At 47.1% G+C, this 18,830-nt stretch overlaps 1 protein-coding gene across 1 annotated transcript in view; it reads left to right on the forward strand.

The window, feature by feature from the left end:
• Lima1 (LIM domain and actin binding 1) overlaps window positions 1–18,830 on the forward strand; it is a 116,756-nt gene that overhangs the window by 63,541 nt on the left and 34,385 nt on the right. Inside the window, exon 4 of the mRNA XM_026782807.1 lies at window positions 8,379–8,843. Coding sequence (XP_026638608.1) covers window positions 8,379–8,843 — 465 coding nt within the window. The remainder of the gene's footprint in view (window positions 1–8,378; window positions 8,844–18,830) is intronic.

Raw genomic sequence — 18,830 nt, forward strand, 5'->3', positions numbered from 1 at the left:
TTTTTTTTTTTTTTGTGTGTGTGTGTGTGTGGTTTTTTTGAGACAGGGTTTCTCTGTAACTGTCCTGGCATCCATTTTATAGACCAGGCTGACGTTGAACTCACAAAGATCCACCTGTCCCTGCCTTCCAAGTGCTGGGATTAAAGGCATGTGCCACCATAGCCCGGCTGAAATTGTTTTTGAATTAGAGTAAATTATACCTTTATCTAAATGACTGTGGTAGTGTATACCTGTAGTCCCAATACTTAGGAGGCTGTGGCAGGAGGAGCACGGGTTGGAGACAGTCTGTATAGTGAGACATTGTCTCGGGATAAAACATCTGGCTGGAAAGATGGATGAGCAATTAAGAGCATGTATTGCTCCTGTAGAAGACCAGGTTGGATCCCAGAACCACACTGGGCAGGTCACAGTGAACCTGTAACTTCAGATCCAAGGCCTCTGGTTTGAGGGCGCCAGCACTCATGTGTACACACCTCTACACAGCTACACACATACATGACTGAAAATAACAGCTAGTATCACATGCACACACACCCTTTTTTTGTTTGTTTGTTTGTTTGTTTTTCGAGACAGGGTTTCTCTGTGGCTTTGGAGCCTGTCCTGGAACTAGCTCTGTAGTCCAGGCTGGTCTCGAATTCAGAGAGATCCGCCTGCCTCTGCCTCCCGAGTGCTGGGATTAAAGGTGTGCGCCACCATCGCCAGGCTGCACACACCCTTTATCAAACTTCTAACTGAATGTCCTACAGAGCTCTGGAAACATTTCTCAAAGCCAGGGACTGGTCAGATAGCTCAGCAGTTAAGAACCATTATGGCTGCTCTTCCAGAGTACTTGGTTCAATTCCCAGCACCTACACAGCAGCTTAACACTGCCTGTGACTGCAACTGCAGGGGTTAGACATCCTCGCAGAGACATACAGACAAAACACCAATACACATAAATTAAAAGCACTTTCTCACAGCCGTGGAGTGCCCTGAAGCAGGCTGAGCCTTATTGATATTTTTCCAGTTTTCCACTAACGACAGAGCTGCTTTTCCTTTGTCAGGGCAGAGGGAAATGGGAAGTAACTGACCTTGGTTAGCAAGCACCCATACTTTACCATGAAGAGGAGCCAGTGTGTTTCCCTGGTAACCGTAGTGGGATTGGCTGCATGATAGCCTGCGTTACCAGAAATGTGCTTTCTGTTTCTCTGCCCAAACCATGGGAATGCAGATTAGTAAGCCACCGCACTGACGTTCTCAGGTCATCCTCAACCTTGCTGAGATGCGTGCCATGTGGGCATCCAGCCATGCACCCAGATTCCAGCTTCTACTTCTCTGAAACCTGTCAGCCTAGCGACCCCCCACTCCCCTAGGCCTGTGTGTACAGTTTCACTGCTGTACCCAAACATCTTCCCACCTTTCTCCCCCTTTGACATGGGTTAGGTCTCCAACCCGGGACAGATAGCACTGAGGTGCCTATAGACATCAAGGCAGACGCTGCCTGTCAGTCTCTCTGTGGTGCCAGTGCCCTCCACACCCTACCTCTCCAGCCAGGGTCTGCACTGATTCCTGTGTAACCCAGCCATTTTGGCTCCACCCATCTCTTGGCTTCCACTCTTGGTTCTGGCGCTCCTGGCCTCTTGGCTCCTGGCTCTCCCTTCTCCCCTTCTCCATGTGGCCTGGTTCAGTTTGCCGGTCTTGTTCAGTCTGGACTCCTCCACGTCCCTCCGTGTCTGCCGTGCTCTCCCTTTGTCATTCACCATGGAGATTTACTGTATAGTCCTGGCTGGCTTTGTTTTATATTGTTTTCAGACAGGGTCTTGCTTGGTACATAGCCCGACCTCTCAGCATTGCTTTTGCTTCAACCTTCCGGTTGCTGGACTCACTGGCTTGCACCCACTGCGCCTGGTTCCTCATCTTGCATCATTCACTTATCTTATTATTATTAATTTTTTTAGATATGATCTCTCCGTATATAGATCCCTGGCTGGCTTTGATTTACAGACTCATAGCTCTCCTCCTTGACCTCCTAAATCCTGGGATTATACACCTTAACCACTATGCCCAGCATCATCCTGCTTTTGTGTTTGTTGTTTGTTTTTGAAACCATGTTTCATGTAGCCAAGGCTGGCTCAGGCTCCCTGTGTATCTGTATCTGAAGATGTTCTTAAACTCTCTCAATCCTCACCCTCCGCCAAGTGCTGGTGTTACAGGTGTGAGCCACTACACTCAACCCTCTGTCTTTTAAAATGATCTCCCTGACAAGACTTCTCCATGATGGCCTCTTCATGTTACAGATAGGGAAAGAAAGGAGAGTTAGTCACTAAAGGGCCTGCATCTGCTCATTACAGTCAGATGGTCACGCAGGAGGGACCCTATGTCATACTTTGTGTGATCTGTACTCCAGCAACAGCTATTATCCAGAGACATTTTCTGCCAAATCTGCAACTTGCTGAGTGGATCCGGTGCAGGGCGCTGAGTGGATCCGGTGCAGGGCGCTGAGTGGGTCCGGTGCAGGGCGCTGTGTGGGTCCGGTTCAGGGCGCTGAGTGGGTCCGGTGTAGGGCGCTGAGAGGATCCGGTGCAGGGCGCTGTGTGGATCCGGTGAAGGGTGCTGAGTGGATTCGGTGCAGTGCTGTGTGGATCCAGTGCAGGGTGCTGTGTGGACTGGATCTGGTGCCTGGTGCAGGGCGCTGAGTGAACTAGATCTGGTGCAGGGCGCTGAGTGGAGAAAGGAGGCTGTGGAAGTGTAGCAACCATTATGGCTCTTGACCACAGGACCCTTTGTGACCCTCTGGTGCCTTAGGAAGAGCTAAAAGCTTGATAGAAATGGCAGCAACTAGCACTTCCCCTTCATCTGGGCCACTTCCCCGCCTCAGAGAGTGAGCAGAAAGACTACTGCTGTAGTCCAGGCTTGGGATTCCAGGGCTGGCTGGTCACATGGTTGATCACAAGCACGGAGAACCACAAGAATTTTTGTTTATGATTACTGTGTGTTTCCGTGTGTGTCCTGGGGATTGACTAGGGCCTCACACATGCTGGGAAAGCACACGATTCCACTTAGCTATATCCCCAGTCCTTTTATCCCTTTTTAGTTTGAGACAGGGTCTTGCCGTGTTGCCTAGGCTAGTCTTGAAGTCATTCTGTAGCCCAAGGATGGTTAACTTGTAACCATCTGTGTCAGCCTCCCGAGAGGCCAAGATTGCAGGCCTGTGTCACTAGGCTTGGCAGTATTTATTTAATAATATTGTTGCCTCTTACCAAAGGCTACTGATGTCAAATGATATTTACAGACATTAACAAGGGCTCATGTATTCTCTACAGTAGCCCTTTATAATAATGTATAGCAACCGGAAAACTTGTCCAAAGTCCCATGGCTGGATGCAGGTAGATAATGCAGATAACATATGCCCATTGTAAAGAACACTAAGAAAAAGCCAGGTGTGGTGGGCACCTTTAGCCCCAGCATTCAGAAGGTGGAGGCAGGTGGATCTTTGTGAGTTCGAGGCCAGCTTGGTCTAAAGAATGAGTTCCAGAACAACTAAGGCTACATAGAGAAACCCTGTCTCAGTAAACAAAACAAAACAAAAATACAGAGAAAGAGAAAATGTGGATGATGTGATCTCCATAAACAATTATCTGACGATAAACCCTCACCTCTCAGGTCTTTCCTTTTTTTGTTTTAGAGATCACTTCTGTTGTGTAACTGCCTTCTCTTCCCCCATCTTAGCTCGCCTCTAGCCCTAAGGATGTGGCTGGAATATTGCCATGGCCTGGGCCGCACTCCCAGGAAGACTTAAGGATGTGGGATATTTAATGATGTCACACCATAGTGCCTTGTGCATCCCCTTTTGTCTCTGACACTGCCTCAGCACTCTTGAGGTTGCACCTGTAAGAGCCCATTTTCTTTTATGCATCCTGTTTTGGGTAGTGGTGTAAGTTTGCAGGTGCACATGTATGTTTGTTTATATGTGGGCACACACATGTGAACCTGCATCGGAGATGAGAGCCACCTTAGGTGCTACTGTGGAGGCATCCCCAACCTAGTTTTTTGAGGCAGAGTCTCTCTCTCTCTGGCCTGGTGTTTACCAGTTAAGCCAGCCTGGCTGGCCCGCAAGCCCCAGAGACCTGTTTCTGCCTCTCTGGCACTGGGTTCACAAGTGTGCATCAATATGCTTGACTTTTGTTTTGTTTTGGAGTTTGTTTGTTTCTTTGTTTGTTTGAGATACAGTCTCACATGCTGGCCAAAAACTTACTGTAATCTCTCTGCCTCGGTCTTCAGAGTACTGGAAATACCAGTCCTTTACTTCCTTGTCTTTTTTTGTTTGTTTGTTTACTAAAGTTTACTTTTGGAAAAACTTGCCGATAAAAAATAATACACACTGAAATTAACGAGACCCAAAGTCTGTACATTTCAGTAAAATTCTATATAGATTGAATAATTATTCTGAAGCTATGGAACTTCACTTTGGATTTTACACTCTATCAAATATATTTTTATGTACTTATCACCAAAAAAAAAATCATGATAGAGTTAGAACTAGAAGAACAATTAGCTTTATATTAGTAGTAAGTATGGGGTGCCTGAGTGCAGGTAATGGACACAAGTTATGAAAGAGGAGGTAAAGAGGCACTCTGGGTTTGTTGGCTTGTTTGTCTTATTTCTATTTATTTATTGGTTTTTTGAGACAGGGTTTCTCTGTAACAGCCCTGGCTTTCCTGGAACTTGCTCTGTAGGTAGATCAGGCTGGCCTTGAACTCACAAAAATCCACCTGCCTCTGCCTCAGTGTGCTAGGATTAAAGGCGAGCGCCACCACCGCCAGGCAAGAAGCACTTTGAAGTAAAACATCATGCTGCCTCTCCCTGAAGATGCTCCCACAGAGATGTCATCCCTCCAGCCCTGTTTGGACACTGCTATTATTCTGCCTCCCAAATGCCTTTGTGCCTGTTCATCGTAAAGAGCAATGAGGGTTTTCACAGAGCTAACGGGAGCATCAATTTTGTTTAATTCTCTGTGAAAGTTGTTGTGGTGTGAAGGTGACATAGATTAGTTTTGTTCTCCCATTTGTTAAATTATAAATGTGTGTTTATTATAAAAGAAGAGTACTAATACCATAAATCCTTCTCTGGGAGATAGCAGAGTGCTTGCCTTGCAGATGGAGGGGATCTGAATTTGACCCCAGAACCCATGTTTTAAAAAACAACTGGGTAGGTATGGTAGCACTCACATGATCTCAACTCTGGGGAGGTGGAGACAGGAGAGGGATTCCTGGGATACTGAGGAATGCCACTTATGACCCACACAAGAACAGACACATGTGTGCACACACAAACATGCATGCTCATAAATCAGTAACCTGTACAAGGTATTCCACCATAGGGAATGGGCTACAAAAAGCCAGCTGATGCATCTGGGGTAAGTCCTGGTCCCATCGCCAGGGCACCCCAGTTATGTATGTGACCAAGTCACGTAACTGTCACCCACATTCACAGGGCCTAGTTTGGTCCCATGCAGGCTCCCCAGCTGTCAGTCAGGAGTCCCTGAGCTCCCACTAGCTGGGGTCAGCTGTCTCTGTGGGTTTCCCTATCATGATCTTGACCCCCGCTTGCTCATGTGATCCCTCCTCCCTCTCTTCAACTGAACTCCAGGAGCTCAGCCCAGTGCTTGGCTGTTGATCACTGCATCTGCTTCTATCAGTTACTGGATGGAGGTTCTACGATGACAATTAGGGTAGTCACTGATCTGATTACAGGGAAGGCCAGTTCAGGTACCCTTTCCTGAAGGAGTCTTAGCTGGGGTCATCCTAGTGAACTCCTGGAAATTTCCCTAGCACGAGGTTTCTCCCTAACCCCATAATGGCTCCCTCTATCAAGATATCTCTTTCATTACTCTCCCCCTCCATCCCTTCCCCAACTCAGCCATCTCTATCCCTCATGTTCCCATCCCCTCTCTTCTACACCCCTCCCAATTTACCCAGAAAATCTTAACTATTTCCACTTCCTGGGGCCTTCAGTATGCCTCCCTCTTAGGGGCCTCCTTTTTACCTAGCTTCTCTGGGGCTGTGGATTGTAGCCTGGTTCTCCTTTGCTTTCTGTCTAATATCCACTTATGAATGAGTACATACCATGTTTGTCTTTCTGGATCTTGGTTACCTCACTCAGGATGGTTTTTTCTAGCTCCATTTATTTGCCTGAAAATTTCAAGATGTCATTGTTTAGAGGTTTGGTCCTGCTTCAACTTGGTGTGCCAGACTTCGTTGACTCCCCAAGGGAGGCCTTATCCTCTCTGAGGAGTGGATGGGAGGTGGGATGGGAGAGGAAGTGGGGGAACAGGAGAAGGGAAAGGAGGGGGAACTGGGGTTGGTATGTAAAATGAAAAGAAATTTGAATTAAGAAAAAAGAAACTGGGGGGCTGGAGAGATGGCTCAGAGGTTAAGAGCATTGACTGCTCTTCCAGAGGTCCTGAGTTCAATTCCCGGCAACCACATGGTGGCTCACAACCATCTGTAATGAGGTCTGGTGCCCTCTTCTGGCCTGCAGGAATACAGGCAGACAGAACACTGTATACATAATGAGTAAATAAATAAATATTAAAAAAAAAGAAAAAAGAAACTGTAAACATCTTGATGACTTCTAGACTAGTTTTCTATGCTCATAGTTATGATATTCAATCATATTGTAAAATTGGATCTTCATGACTTATAATTTACCTTTTTTTAAGTTGAAAATCATCTTTCTATGTCAGTAAAAAAAATGCAGTGATCCATGGTCTATATCTAAAAAAGGTGGGGTCCAGTCTCCAAAGCAGATGCAGCTCTATCCTGTGTGGGCCTGGTGGGGCAGGCGAAGGCAGGGGCCTCCATACCCTGTCTGTGCAGGAGGTGGTAAGCCTGGGAATGCTGCCGGCGGTGAAGCCCTGCTTGGGGGACATTTTCCACTTGTTTTTACTTTTTGACACAGGGTCTGTGTTGTGCAGGCAAGGCTTAAAGTCCCTTTAACTCCTGGGCTCAAGCAGTTATCCCCTGCCATCATAACTGTGCCATCATACCTGGCAGGAGCCGGGGTTTTCTCTCAGTGGAAGTCTTTTGTGTTTCCTCTGCCACTGACTCATGCTGCCAGCCTCTAGCCAGGGTGTAAATCTGAGGGTCCAGCAGTTCTTCTGCAACTCTGTGTGTCCGAGCCTTGCTGCTCCTCGGTGAAGCGACTCTCCGTGTGTTCAGAAGAGTGCTAGACCTAATTCCCAATATAGCTAGCTGCTAATCCCACTAATTCCCTGAAGTCTTAGGCATTGTCCCCTCTATCCTAGTGAAATCCTGAGGTGTCGCAGGCAGCAGGGATGGAGAGTAAGAAGGTCCTGGAGGTTGGTGGGTGGCGTTTGGTTCGTTAGGACTCTCAAAGCATACGCTGCTTAATTTTACTTCAACAAACATGTTTCCACTATTACTCCACAGCATCGCTGGCAACGCGCAAATTGTTTTTCAATGGATTCTATCGTTTTTGACCCACGTGACAGTGAACACTCTTTGATGTGTGTGTGCAATGAGTGTGTTCTTTGAGTATGAGTGGGGGCCGTTTCTCTTTTTCTTACAAGGCCCATGTGTTCCTCCACCGAAGGATCTGGAAAATAGTGAATCTTCCAAGATGGCTACAAATTAGCTATAGATAAATAGTAGAGAGGAGAAAGATTATTATGCAGAAATAAAATCTGAGAGCTGGGAACGCAGCTCAGTGGTCATGCCCAAGGTCCCTATTTGACCCTCTAGCCTGGAAAGTGTTTATATGCATGTGAATCTTGTCAGCTATATACTAACACCACACACACAAAAACTGTGACTCTCTAGATCTCTTAAATAGGCCCAGTCCTCCATGTTGCTCTCCAGAATTTTAATTGGAATTATATAGGTACCACATCTTTGCCTTGTTGCTTTTGTCTGTTTTTTTGGTTTTGTTGGTTGGTTGGTTGGTAAGAAAGGAATTGCTAGCATGCTTCCTCCTGCACTTTTGTGGCATACCTGAGTGAAGTGAACTTTTATTCAAGCGAAGTTACAATGTTGAAGGTACCTAGCAATTTGCTTTTTCTTCTTGCTTTCCGGGTGAGTCTTAGGAGAAAAAAAAGTCTGTCCAATGCAACTCCAGGAGATCTAGGCTGTCCTTGCTGCTCACTTTGTCCTTATAAGGCTATCCTGTTTTATCACTTCCTGCTTCAGCTCCTGACTTTTCCCTCTTCCCCCTCCGGGCCCTGGGTGGATGCTCGCTCCTGTGGCCGGGCAGTGGTCACAGCTGTCTGAACCGGCAGCGGACCAGGCGCAGTTGGAGTTTTAACTTTCATTTTACGAAGACGCATGTTTGGCTGTTGCATCAGGCAAGTTATAACTGGTACTTACTTCTTGTTCTTCTAGAACACTGAAAATCTCCCCCAGCAGTTTAGAAGAGGGACCCTGTCTGCGTTAAAGAAGAAGTGGGAGAACCCGGTGGCTGGAGCGGAGTCCCACATAGACACAGTGCCAGACAGCAGCAGTGAGGGTGGGCGCAGCGTGGACCCCTCTCCTGCCGAAGTGACGGACGGCTCTGCTTCTGGACCCAGAGGAGACCGGGAAGAGCAAACCCAGCCCAAACCTAGATTTGGATCTCGCCCGGAAGCCGTTATTCAGTCTCGGTATCCCCGCTCTCAGGACAGCCTGGATCTTAAAGTCCAGGCCACAGAAAGTCAAAAAATGGAAAATTCTCTGGGAGATTCCAGGCATGAAGTAGAGAAATCTGAAGTGAATGAAAACACAGAAGCTTCAGGCAAAATAGAGAAATACAATGTTCCACTAAACAGACTAAAGATGATGTTTGAGAAAGGCGAGCACACTCAAAACAAGGTAAGAGCCAAGCGGGCTTAGGAAAACCGGGAGTAATTCGTTCTCTCACGGAGGCTGTCTGTCCGGTCAGCTGGAGCAGAATGTGGGATCAGTATGTCTTTTGATTCAAGTTGCTTTAATAAAAGCCTCAAATGAACTGTTTACACGGGTGCTGGGTTTGCGAGTCTGCAGTTTCATGTAAATCTAGCTCATTCTGGGATGCAGGTTGGTACCAAAAAATGAAGGCAGTGGATGCTGGTAGCATCGTGTGCTCTCATACACTCACCTTTTTAATTTGTCTTCCTGTGCCTTTTGTCATTTGTAGCCTTGGGGGTGAAACTGCTGCCTGAATGGCTATCTACTTGGACACAGCTGCCGCCCGAGAGTTGAGGCCAGCGTGCCTCGTGTAAAGACCGAGGCTTACTTGTCTCAGCGCTGGCTGAATCCCTTCTCTTCTCGACTTCCTCATCTGTGCCTCCCAACAAATGTTTTTTATCAGCCAGACTCCTGTCCCAGGAAAAATCAGTGCTGAGAGCCCAGCTAGTGTGGCTTTCAGGGGTTTTGACTTGCAAATGCACGGGGTTACATTTTCCTGCATCTGCTAATGAAATTGGATCCTTCGTGTGGATTGCACGCCAGTCCCCAGAGGGAATTACTTAACTGGAAAATGAGTTGCATATGCTGGTGCCTCGCAGCACACTACTCCAGGGGCTGCCGAGCTGGTCGGTTTTTCCAGTTTTCTCATACTTTCCTACGTAGCTGGCGCTGTACACGCACGGGATGGTTTTTTACAGCAGCCCTCATAATGCAGTAAACATATCTGACGGGTAGCAGAGCCATCATATACTCAGATTTCAGCTACGTGGGAAAGCTGTCTTTTCGTAAGCCAAGTATTTGGCCCGCTTCCCTGTATTGGTGAAGTAATAGTGTAAGGCATTCCTTCTGAGATAAAGAACTAGATAGCTTATCCCCTCGAGTCCTGGCTAAGGCTGGGGTGGTGCTGTCAGTTTCTTCAGTAACTCCCTGCAGCTGCTGCCCCCTGCCCAGGAGCGGGCTTGCCTGGAGACCATCTTTGAATGCTAGGAAGAATTTTTAAGGGTTTTTTTTTGTTGTTGTTGTTTGTTTTGTGTTTTAGCTAGAACCCTTTCCTGAGTATGCACTTTAGCTCTGCTTCTCCACTGGAACCAACTGGCAAGAGACGCAACCACAGAGCTGTTTTATGGCGTTTCTTAAACCCCCTCTTGACTGCTTTAGTTCCCTGGAACTGCCAGCTCCCTGTTTCCCCTTTATGGGCTTAAAAAAAAAATGTTTCTTATTTAAATGGGAAGGAGAATTTTAAATGGAAGGGAAAATGTAAGAAATCCTAACTAGGGAGGAAGGGGCTTTGTTATGACTCAAAGGCCCATTGTCAGCTTCCCAGCCCCTGCGGGTGGGTGCTGACGTCATGCAGCTCACTCCACTGTGCAGTTCAATGGAAAGGGCCGGTGCACGTCAGAACTGGCCCAAGGTAGGAAATGACTGGGACCGCGCAGGCAAAAGTGCTGACTATGTGTAAGGCTGGAGAGAGACTGAGGATGGGTCAGGGCAAGTCTATTTAAAGAAATAGTCAAAGTAGCACGGGCGGGGCCGGGGGGGGGGGAGGGAGCGGGGACGGGCACTGCTTAAAGAACAACCCTTAGCTGAGCTGGGTGACCCTTGACTCCCGTTAGCACTCTGGGAGGCTGAGGCAAGCCCAGCTACAGCACTGCGGATGCCCTGATTCCCTTGGCTCTGCATAAGAAGGGAGGGACCGGAAGAGGATGGGGAAGAGAGCTCCTGCTTCCTCATGGGAAAAGGGTTCTCAGAGTTACCTGTGCTTTTTGAGGCCTGGGTATTGTATGTGTGTGCCTTTTTTCCCCCCAAATTAAGTGGTCCTTTGTCCCTTTATGGCTGTTTCAGAATAAGTGTGATTATCTGTATAAGAAACATTATCAATTATTTTTTTAAAAGTTTTGTCCAGGGCTGAGACTATAACTCGGTGTATGTGTATTTGCCTAGCATTTGCGAGATCCTGGGCTCCATCTCTAGAACCAGTCACTCCCTACTTCCCCTATACACACACACACACACACACACACACACACACACTCACCCATGTTCCGTACAATGCCTTGTTTTAGGGTATATATGTATGTTTGAGAGAGGGTCTCATTGTGTAGCCCTAGCTGGCTCTGGCTCCCCAGGGTTAGGATTCAAGGCTCACACCACTCTCCCTGGCTGTTTAGTGCAACACTTTAATCCAACTCTTAGAAAGCTCCACATCGGGTGTTTGGAAGACTGAAAACCCCTAGGCCCCTTCAGGAGTAAGACTATTGCACTACAGCTCAGAACCTGATGATTAGTGACAAGTGACACTGTGATATTTCCATCCAGCAGTTCCAGCACGCAGGAGTTTTAGGCCAGCCTGGGCTACAAAGTGAGTCTGAGGCCTGCCTGGGGCCTCGACTATATAGTGAGACCCAGTCTTCTTTTTTGAGGCAGGGTTCTCTGTGTGTAGCCCCTGGCTGCCCTAGAACTCACTCTGGAAACCAGGCCTCAAACCCACAGAGTGCTGGGATTAAAGGCTCATGCCACCACCCACCTACCTGAGACCCAGCTTTAAACTAAGCCAAATCCTAGAAATGCTGATCGTGTTTTCTTTAGCTTCACATAACAGTGACACGTAATAGCATGTATGTGCTGCAGTCGCGTGAGCCCTTTGAGAGCACGGAGGGCACCACACTAAAGCCTGACTTCACCCATACTGACAGTTCATACACACCTTGTGGGTGGTGCTGGTCTTGCTTTACTGTTTTGTGCAGAGAGTTTGCCTGCATGTCAGCCTGTGTGCCATGGGCATGCCCAGGGAGGTCAAAAGAAAGAACCAGGTCCAGTTGCCCGGGAACTGGAGTCATAGATTGTGTGGACCACTGTGGAGGGTTTTGTTGTTTTGTTTTGAGGCACGGTCTTATGTAGCCCAGGCTGACCTTGTGTTGTAAAGAGAGGGCCACTTCTTGGTTCCCAGCCACCCGGCTAGCTTAGACCTGAAATAATCAAACAGAAACTGTATTAATTAAATCACTCTATTAATTAAATTAGCTCTAGCTTCTTCTTGGCTAACTCTTACACCTGAATTTAACCCATTTCTAGTAATCTGTGTATCGCCAAGTGGCTATGGCTTACTGGCAGTTCCATCTGCCTCCAGCAGGACTATGTGGCTTCTCTCTGACTCAGCCTTTCTTTTTCCCAGCATTCAATTTAGTTTTCCCCGCCTAGCTAAGTTCTACCCTGCTATAAGTCCAAAGCAGTTTCTTTACTCATTAATGGTAATCACAGCATACAGAGGGAAATCCCACACCAACCTTGGGCCCTTTATCCTCCTGCTTCCTTCGGGGTGCTGGGATTATTGGTGCAATTATTGGTGTATATCGCCACACCTGCTTTCATACACATAATTTATCTGACTTTTTACCAAGTTACTGCATCACCCATAGCTTAAAGATTATATAGTCCGAAAGTGTAGAACTGTTGTAACTGATGTCTCACTCTTGCAAAAGACGTACCTGTATAAATTAAATTTCAGCCTTTTGTGGTGAGATTGTAGGGATGCAGATGTAGAGCAGTTCTGATACTTTCCCTGTGTCTTGCCCGAATGGCTGTTGTTGGTGTATCAGTGATCAGTCGTCTTCTAATGTGCTTGGTGCCAACTGACTGCTTCCTACTCCAGCCAGCCGTATTTCAGTCAAACCTGTTGAAACTCAGTGTCAAGACTGGAACATGGCATAAGACACCCCTATCTGCCAGCCAGGTACCTCCCAGTGTCTGTGCTGCCTGCCGCAGGGCTCACTCCTGACCAGTGGGTGAGCGTAGATGGCTGTCTCCTGGCCTCCAGATGTTGTTGTGTCGACCCTAGAACTACTTGGGAACTTCTAAGTTATTTTGTCTGGTTTCCTGCTCTCGGTTGGGATAGCATAACCCCAGCTGAATGAAGTTAGAGAAGTTAGCGGAATGCCTGATGTCATGTGACTGATCTCGGACAAGGCCTGAGCTTGTGTGGTAGTCCTTCTATCATATGGTGCAAGCTCCACGGACATTAGAACTGGTACTGTCCAGACACAAATGACTGTAGCCCTTCCTGTCTTTCTACCAACATTAGAACTGGTCTCTGTCCAGATGCAAATGACTGTAGCCCTGCCTGTCTCTCCACAGTCACTGTCCAGACACAAATGCTGTTCTCACACATAAGCTCTCTATTCCCACCCCCCTTTTGAGACAGGGTTTCTCTGGGTAGCCGTTGCTGTCCTGGAACTCACTCTGTCTACCAGGTTGGCCTCAAACTCAGCGATCCTCCAGCCTCTGCCTCCCAAGTGCTGGGATTAAAGGTGTGCGCCACCACCGCCTGGCTTGTTTAGTCTTTGTTACCTAGGCCTATCTTCCTAGTCCATGCTCTTCCTCTTTTATGAGATATATTTCATTATGCTGCCAATCACTTCCCGATAATTAGATTATTTTCTGTCTCTGAGTATCTTGGCAGAAATGTTTTGTTTTTTGTTTTTGTTTTTTTGTTTTTGTTTTTCGAGACAGGGTTTCTCTGTGGCTTTGGAGCCTGTCCTGGAACTAGCTCTGTAGACCAGGCTGGTCTCGAACTCACAGAGATCCACCTGCCTCTGCCTCCCAAGTGCTGGGATTAAAGGCGTGCGCCACCATCGCCCGGCGAAATGTTTTGTTTTGAATAATTTCTTTGGACTATATTCTGTTATATGTACCATATTTAGAAGGTATACTTCTGGATATTTTTCTTACATATTTTCAGTTTATCCTCAAAGATTGTACTATGTCAAAACTAGCATTGCCTGAGCACATGATCCCGGAAGCTTCCTTCGTCAGCTGTTGGTTTTGTATGTACATGTTTTGCCTGCATGTATGTACACCACATGGGTGCCTGGAGTCCATGGAGGTCACAAGAAGGCATCAGAATCCCTGGAACTGCAGTTACGTATGATTGTGACCCACCATGTGAACCCGGGTCCTCTGGAAGAGCAACAAGTGTTCTTAACTGCTGTGCCATCTCCCCAGCGCCCCCAGGCTTTTAACTACTGAATAAGCATACTAAACAAGAAATCTTTCTCTCTCTCTCTTTCTTTCTTTCTTTCTTTCTTTCTTTCTTTCTTTCTTTCTTTCTTTCTTTCTTTCTTTCTTTCTTTCTTTATTCTCTTTCTTTGTTTTTGTTTGTTTTTGCTTATTATAAGGCTAACACGACTTCTATAGGACCCTTAGAGATACAGAAAATGTAGAGAATTCTGTATCTGGTGAGAAGTGCTTCTCTGTCTTTGTTAGGGTTTCTGTTGCTGTGATAAAACACCAGGACCAACAGCAACTTGGAAGGAAAGGGTTTATTTCACTTAATACACTTCCTGTCCATCACCGAGGAAGTCAGGAACTCACGTGGGGCAGGAACTAATGCAGATGCCACGGGTGTGGTTTCTCCTTACTGGCTCGCTCCCCATGGCTTGCTGGGCCTGCTTTCATAGAACTCAGGACTGGCAGCTGGGGCTGGCACCGCCCGCAGTGGGCTGAGCCCTCCCTCATTAATCCTCGTTCAAGGAAACAGGTGGGGGATTTTCTCAGTTACTTCTCCCAAGTGACTGTAGTCCGTGTCAAGTAGACATAAAACTGGCCAGCATGTCCTCCTATGTACATTTTTTAAAATATTATTTATTTATTTGTTTGTTTATTATATATACAATATTCTGTCTATGTGTATGACTGCAGGCCAGAAGAGGGCACCAGACCTCATTACAGATGGTTGTGAGCCACCATGTGGTTGCTGGGAATTGAACTCAGGACCTTTGGAAGAACAGGCAATGCTCTTAACCACTGAACCATCTCTCCAGCCCCTGTGTACATTTTTTTAATACGAATGAATACACCATTTTGTTCCAAGTCCCTGAGGAAGAAAAAAAATGTTATCACTTAATACTTTGAGAAGTTGAGAGATTTATTTCTACCTCACGGTTTCTGTACATAGTTCTGCACAATCCCATTTTCCCTAAAACCTACCCTCCCTCCGTCCTTGATTTTTAGGAAATGTGAGAGTCTGAAGGAAGGGTCCCCATGAGAGGGTAGAAGGCAGTGAAGGGGTGGATGAGGGACTCGTGTAAAGCACAGAGAGTCATCATCATTTGGGGAGGAGACAGGACCTCACAGAGCTCAGGCTGGCTGGTCTCAAGTCTGTCCTTGAGCTCCTGACCCTCCTGCCTCCCTCTCCCTGAAGCTGGGGCTTCAGGCGTGCACCAGGACACCTGACTTGAGAATCAGCTTTGCTAGGTGTGGTGGCCTGTGTGCATGCTGTTCACCCCAGCACTCGGGAGGCAAGGCAGGTGGCTCTCCATGAGTCTGAGGCCAGCCTGGTCTACAAAGCAAGTTCCAAGACAACCAGGGCTACACAGAGAGACCCTGTCTCGTCAACCTTTTTTTGGTTTTGTTTTGTTCTGAGGTTAGGTCTCCCACTGATCTCACTGGACCTGGCCCTCGAATTGGCAGGCTGACTGAGCAGCAGGCTCCCGCACCCACCTGTCTGTCCATGTGGTACACACGTACCTTGTCACCGCTGGGTTTACCATAGGGTTGGGGGTTCCAGCTCAGGGCATTATGCTTGTACAGCCAGCACTTTCATCTGACTCATGCCTCTGACCCCGGCAATCCAGAGACTGACGCAGGAGGATTGCCATGAGTTCAGGCATAAACCTGGGCTACAGAGAAAAAAGAATTTTCCTGAAAATAAGGGTAGAGGAGATAGGAAATCTGCCTTGTTAATCATTTAGAACCTAATTTCCTTTTTTTTTTCTTTTTCTTTTTCTTTTCTTTTCTTTTTCTTTTTTTTGTTTTTAATTCTAGGAAAAACATTCTACAGACTCCCAACTAAAAGCTTCAGTGCTTACTCTCTTATTGGCATATGATAGTATATCTGATCGATGAGTTCACAGGAAGTACTTAAGAGGCATTTGCACAGGCAAGCCTAGCCAGCTGACAGGGAAGGAGAAGTTGTAGGGTGTGAGAAGCCAATCCTTGGGAAATTCCACAAAGCCTTAAAATGTCTTGTCCCTTCTGTGCTTGGCAGATTTAACACTCCTGGAGTATCCGTGTGTCCGAGACAAAAAGGCTGGAATGATTATATTACAGAGGGGTGTGTGTGTGTGTGTGTGTGTGTGTGTGTGTGTGTGTGTGTGTGTGTGTGTGGCTGCGGAATACACACAGTTTTGTTTTGTTCTGTTTGTCTCCCCCCCTTACATTCTTGAGAAATACTGCTTCCTGCTGCACTGAACTGTGCTCTACCTCTTGCTTTCTTGGCCCCTCTTTCTAAAGGTAACCTTGAAAGTGATGACCCTAGCCCCACCTGGGCCCTTGGGCTGGGTTGGAGCCAGTCAGGTCAACTGCCAGCCAGTTTCCTCCTCAGCCCGCGTCTTTGCTTCTCCCTGTCCCAGGCCTTGATCCTGCCTTGCTTTCTGGATTGATTCGAATCCTACTCACCAGACGGCATTTCTAAGGCTCCCAAGTAACCCAGAGTTTTGTTTTGTTTGATGTTTTAGGTTTTGCTGTTTGAGGGGTGGGGGTGTTTGGGTTTGGTTTTTGGTTTTGTGAGATAAGGTTTTCCTACCCACTCCAGTCTTGCCTCCAGCCGGATCCTCCTGCCTCCGAATTTATTCTTCAGGAGCTGTCTACCTTTGGGGGAGGGGAGCACTACCATATTACCTGTCAGGGAAATCTCCAATTCTCCCCTTTCAGCTCATAATTAGGCCTGGTGGCCAGCACCTTTCTCTACAGAGGTACCATCTCACCGTTACCGGGGCTGCCTGGTGATCTTCCGGGAGCCACCTGCCTCCACTTCCCCAAAAGTGGGATTACAAGTGTATAACCCATGTATGGCTTTAAGAAGAAATGGATTCTGGAGATTAAACTTAGGCCTTAGTGTGTAAGGCAGATAAACACCCTGCTAGTTGAGTTCTCATCCTAAACCGTGTTATTTTGCTTAAGACAGGGTCTCATTAACCCAGGCTTGTTTTGTTGCTGAGGATGACCCTGAATTCCCAATCCTCCTGCCTTCTCTTCCCACTGAAAATAGCCGTATTTTGGGTCTCGCTGTGTTGCCCTGGCTGGCCTGGGACTGGCCGTGTAAAAGGAAGACCTCGAACTTTTGACGCTTCTCCAGCTCTAGAGTGCTGAGCTGCTGGTGTGATAAAATGCTGAGATTAAAGTTTACACACCCCACTTTCCATCCAAGTGTTTAAGTTAAAAGCTAGGGCAGCTTTTGTTCCTGCCCCTTTAGTGTGGAGCCTTACTCAAGGCGGGGGTGTGGCGCTGGGACCAAAGGTGAGCTTTACCGGCAGCAATTTGTAGAACTGTACTTGAATTTTATCTTTGAGGGATGTAAATTCCTCTGTTGGGAATGAGGAACCAGCCAGGCAGTGGTGGAGCAAGCTTTTAATCCTAGCACTCCAGAGGCAGAGGTGGGCAGATCTCTGTGAATTTGAGGCCAGCCTGGTCTACAGAACAAGTTCCAGGACAGCCAGGGCTACACAGAGAAACCCTGTCTCAAAAAACCAAAAAAAAAAAAAAAAAAAGAAAATAGAGCCTGATCACAATGCATTCTATATTTGTGTGTGTGTATTTTAAAAAATAAATATGTAGGGCTGGAGAAATAGCTCAGAAGTTAAGAGCATTGACTGCTCTTCCAAAGGTCCTGAGTTCAATTCCCAGTAACCACATGTTGGCTCACAACCATCTGTAATGAGATCCTATGACCTCTTCTAACATGGTATATGTAATAAATAAATCTTTAAAAAAAATATATGTAGGGGTGCAAAATGACACTGCAGGCTAGAGCATGAGCTGGCCAGCTAAAGCAGCCTGAAGACAAGTTCAGATACCACAGTAGCAGAGCTGTCTTAGGGTTTTATTGCTCTGAAGAGACACCATGACCACGGCAGCCCTTATAAAGGAAAAACATTTAACTGGGGCTGGCTTATAGTTCAGAGGTTTCGTCCGTTGCTATGGCGGGAAGCATGCAGAAGGAGTTGAGAGTTCTTTCCTACATCTGGCAGCAGGAGGAGACAGTGAACCAGACTAGTGTTTTGTTTGTTTGTTCTAGACAGGGTTTCCCTGTAGCTCTCAAGCCTGTCCTGGAACTCACTCTCTAGACCAGGCTGGTCTCAAACTCACAGATCACCTATCTCTGCCTCACTCACCACCACCCAGGGGCTTGAGAGGCCTCAAAGGCCACCTACAATGACATACTTCCTCCAACAAGGCCCTGCCTCCTAATCCAGTTTCTTTCAAGCTACAGGAACCAACTCCTGAGAGTTGTCATCTGACCTCCACATGTGCGCTGTAGGAGTGTGTGTGTGTACAGCACACACTGTAAAATTGGGACTTTTTTTTTTTATTAGTTTTCAAGAAAAATATATAACCCATGACTCAAGGCAGGAGGATCCCAGTTCAAGCTCAGCCTGGTCAGACAGTGAGGCCCTATTCATCCTCTACTGTACCTAAATCTAAAGGGGGGGCTGGGAAGGGAGGGGGTAGAAGAAGGCAGGGGGAAGGGAAGGAGGTGGGAGGGAGGGAAAAGGCTGCAGAACTCATTTTCTTTTAGTTTGAGATGTGTTTGTAATTTCCAGGATTTCTCCTTTTGAGTCCTGGAAATACTAATTTCTGAATTGGTCTTTTAGCACAGTCACACCTGAAGTTGAACTTTGAGAATTTGAGCAGTCGCTGCTAATTTTCTGTCAGTGTACCAAATAGCTGCTAGTTTATGTTGGCTCTCCTGCTTAGACACACAGAGGTTTAACCATCTTCTCCAGCACCAAGCCGACCCAAGCTGTCAGCGCTTGGCCTTTGCGGGACCTGCACTGTGGGTGGAGGGACCTGCGCTGTGGGTGGAGGGACCTGCACTGTGGGTGGAGGGACCTGCGCTGTGGGTGGAGGGACCTGCAC

Source organism: Microtus ochrogaster, chromosome 15 (genome assembly GCF_000317375.1).
Source record: "Microtus ochrogaster isolate Prairie Vole_2 chromosome 15, MicOch1.0, whole genome shotgun sequence".
In the NCBI taxonomy this organism is placed as follows: domain Eukaryota; kingdom Metazoa; phylum Chordata; class Mammalia; order Rodentia; family Cricetidae; genus Microtus; species Microtus ochrogaster.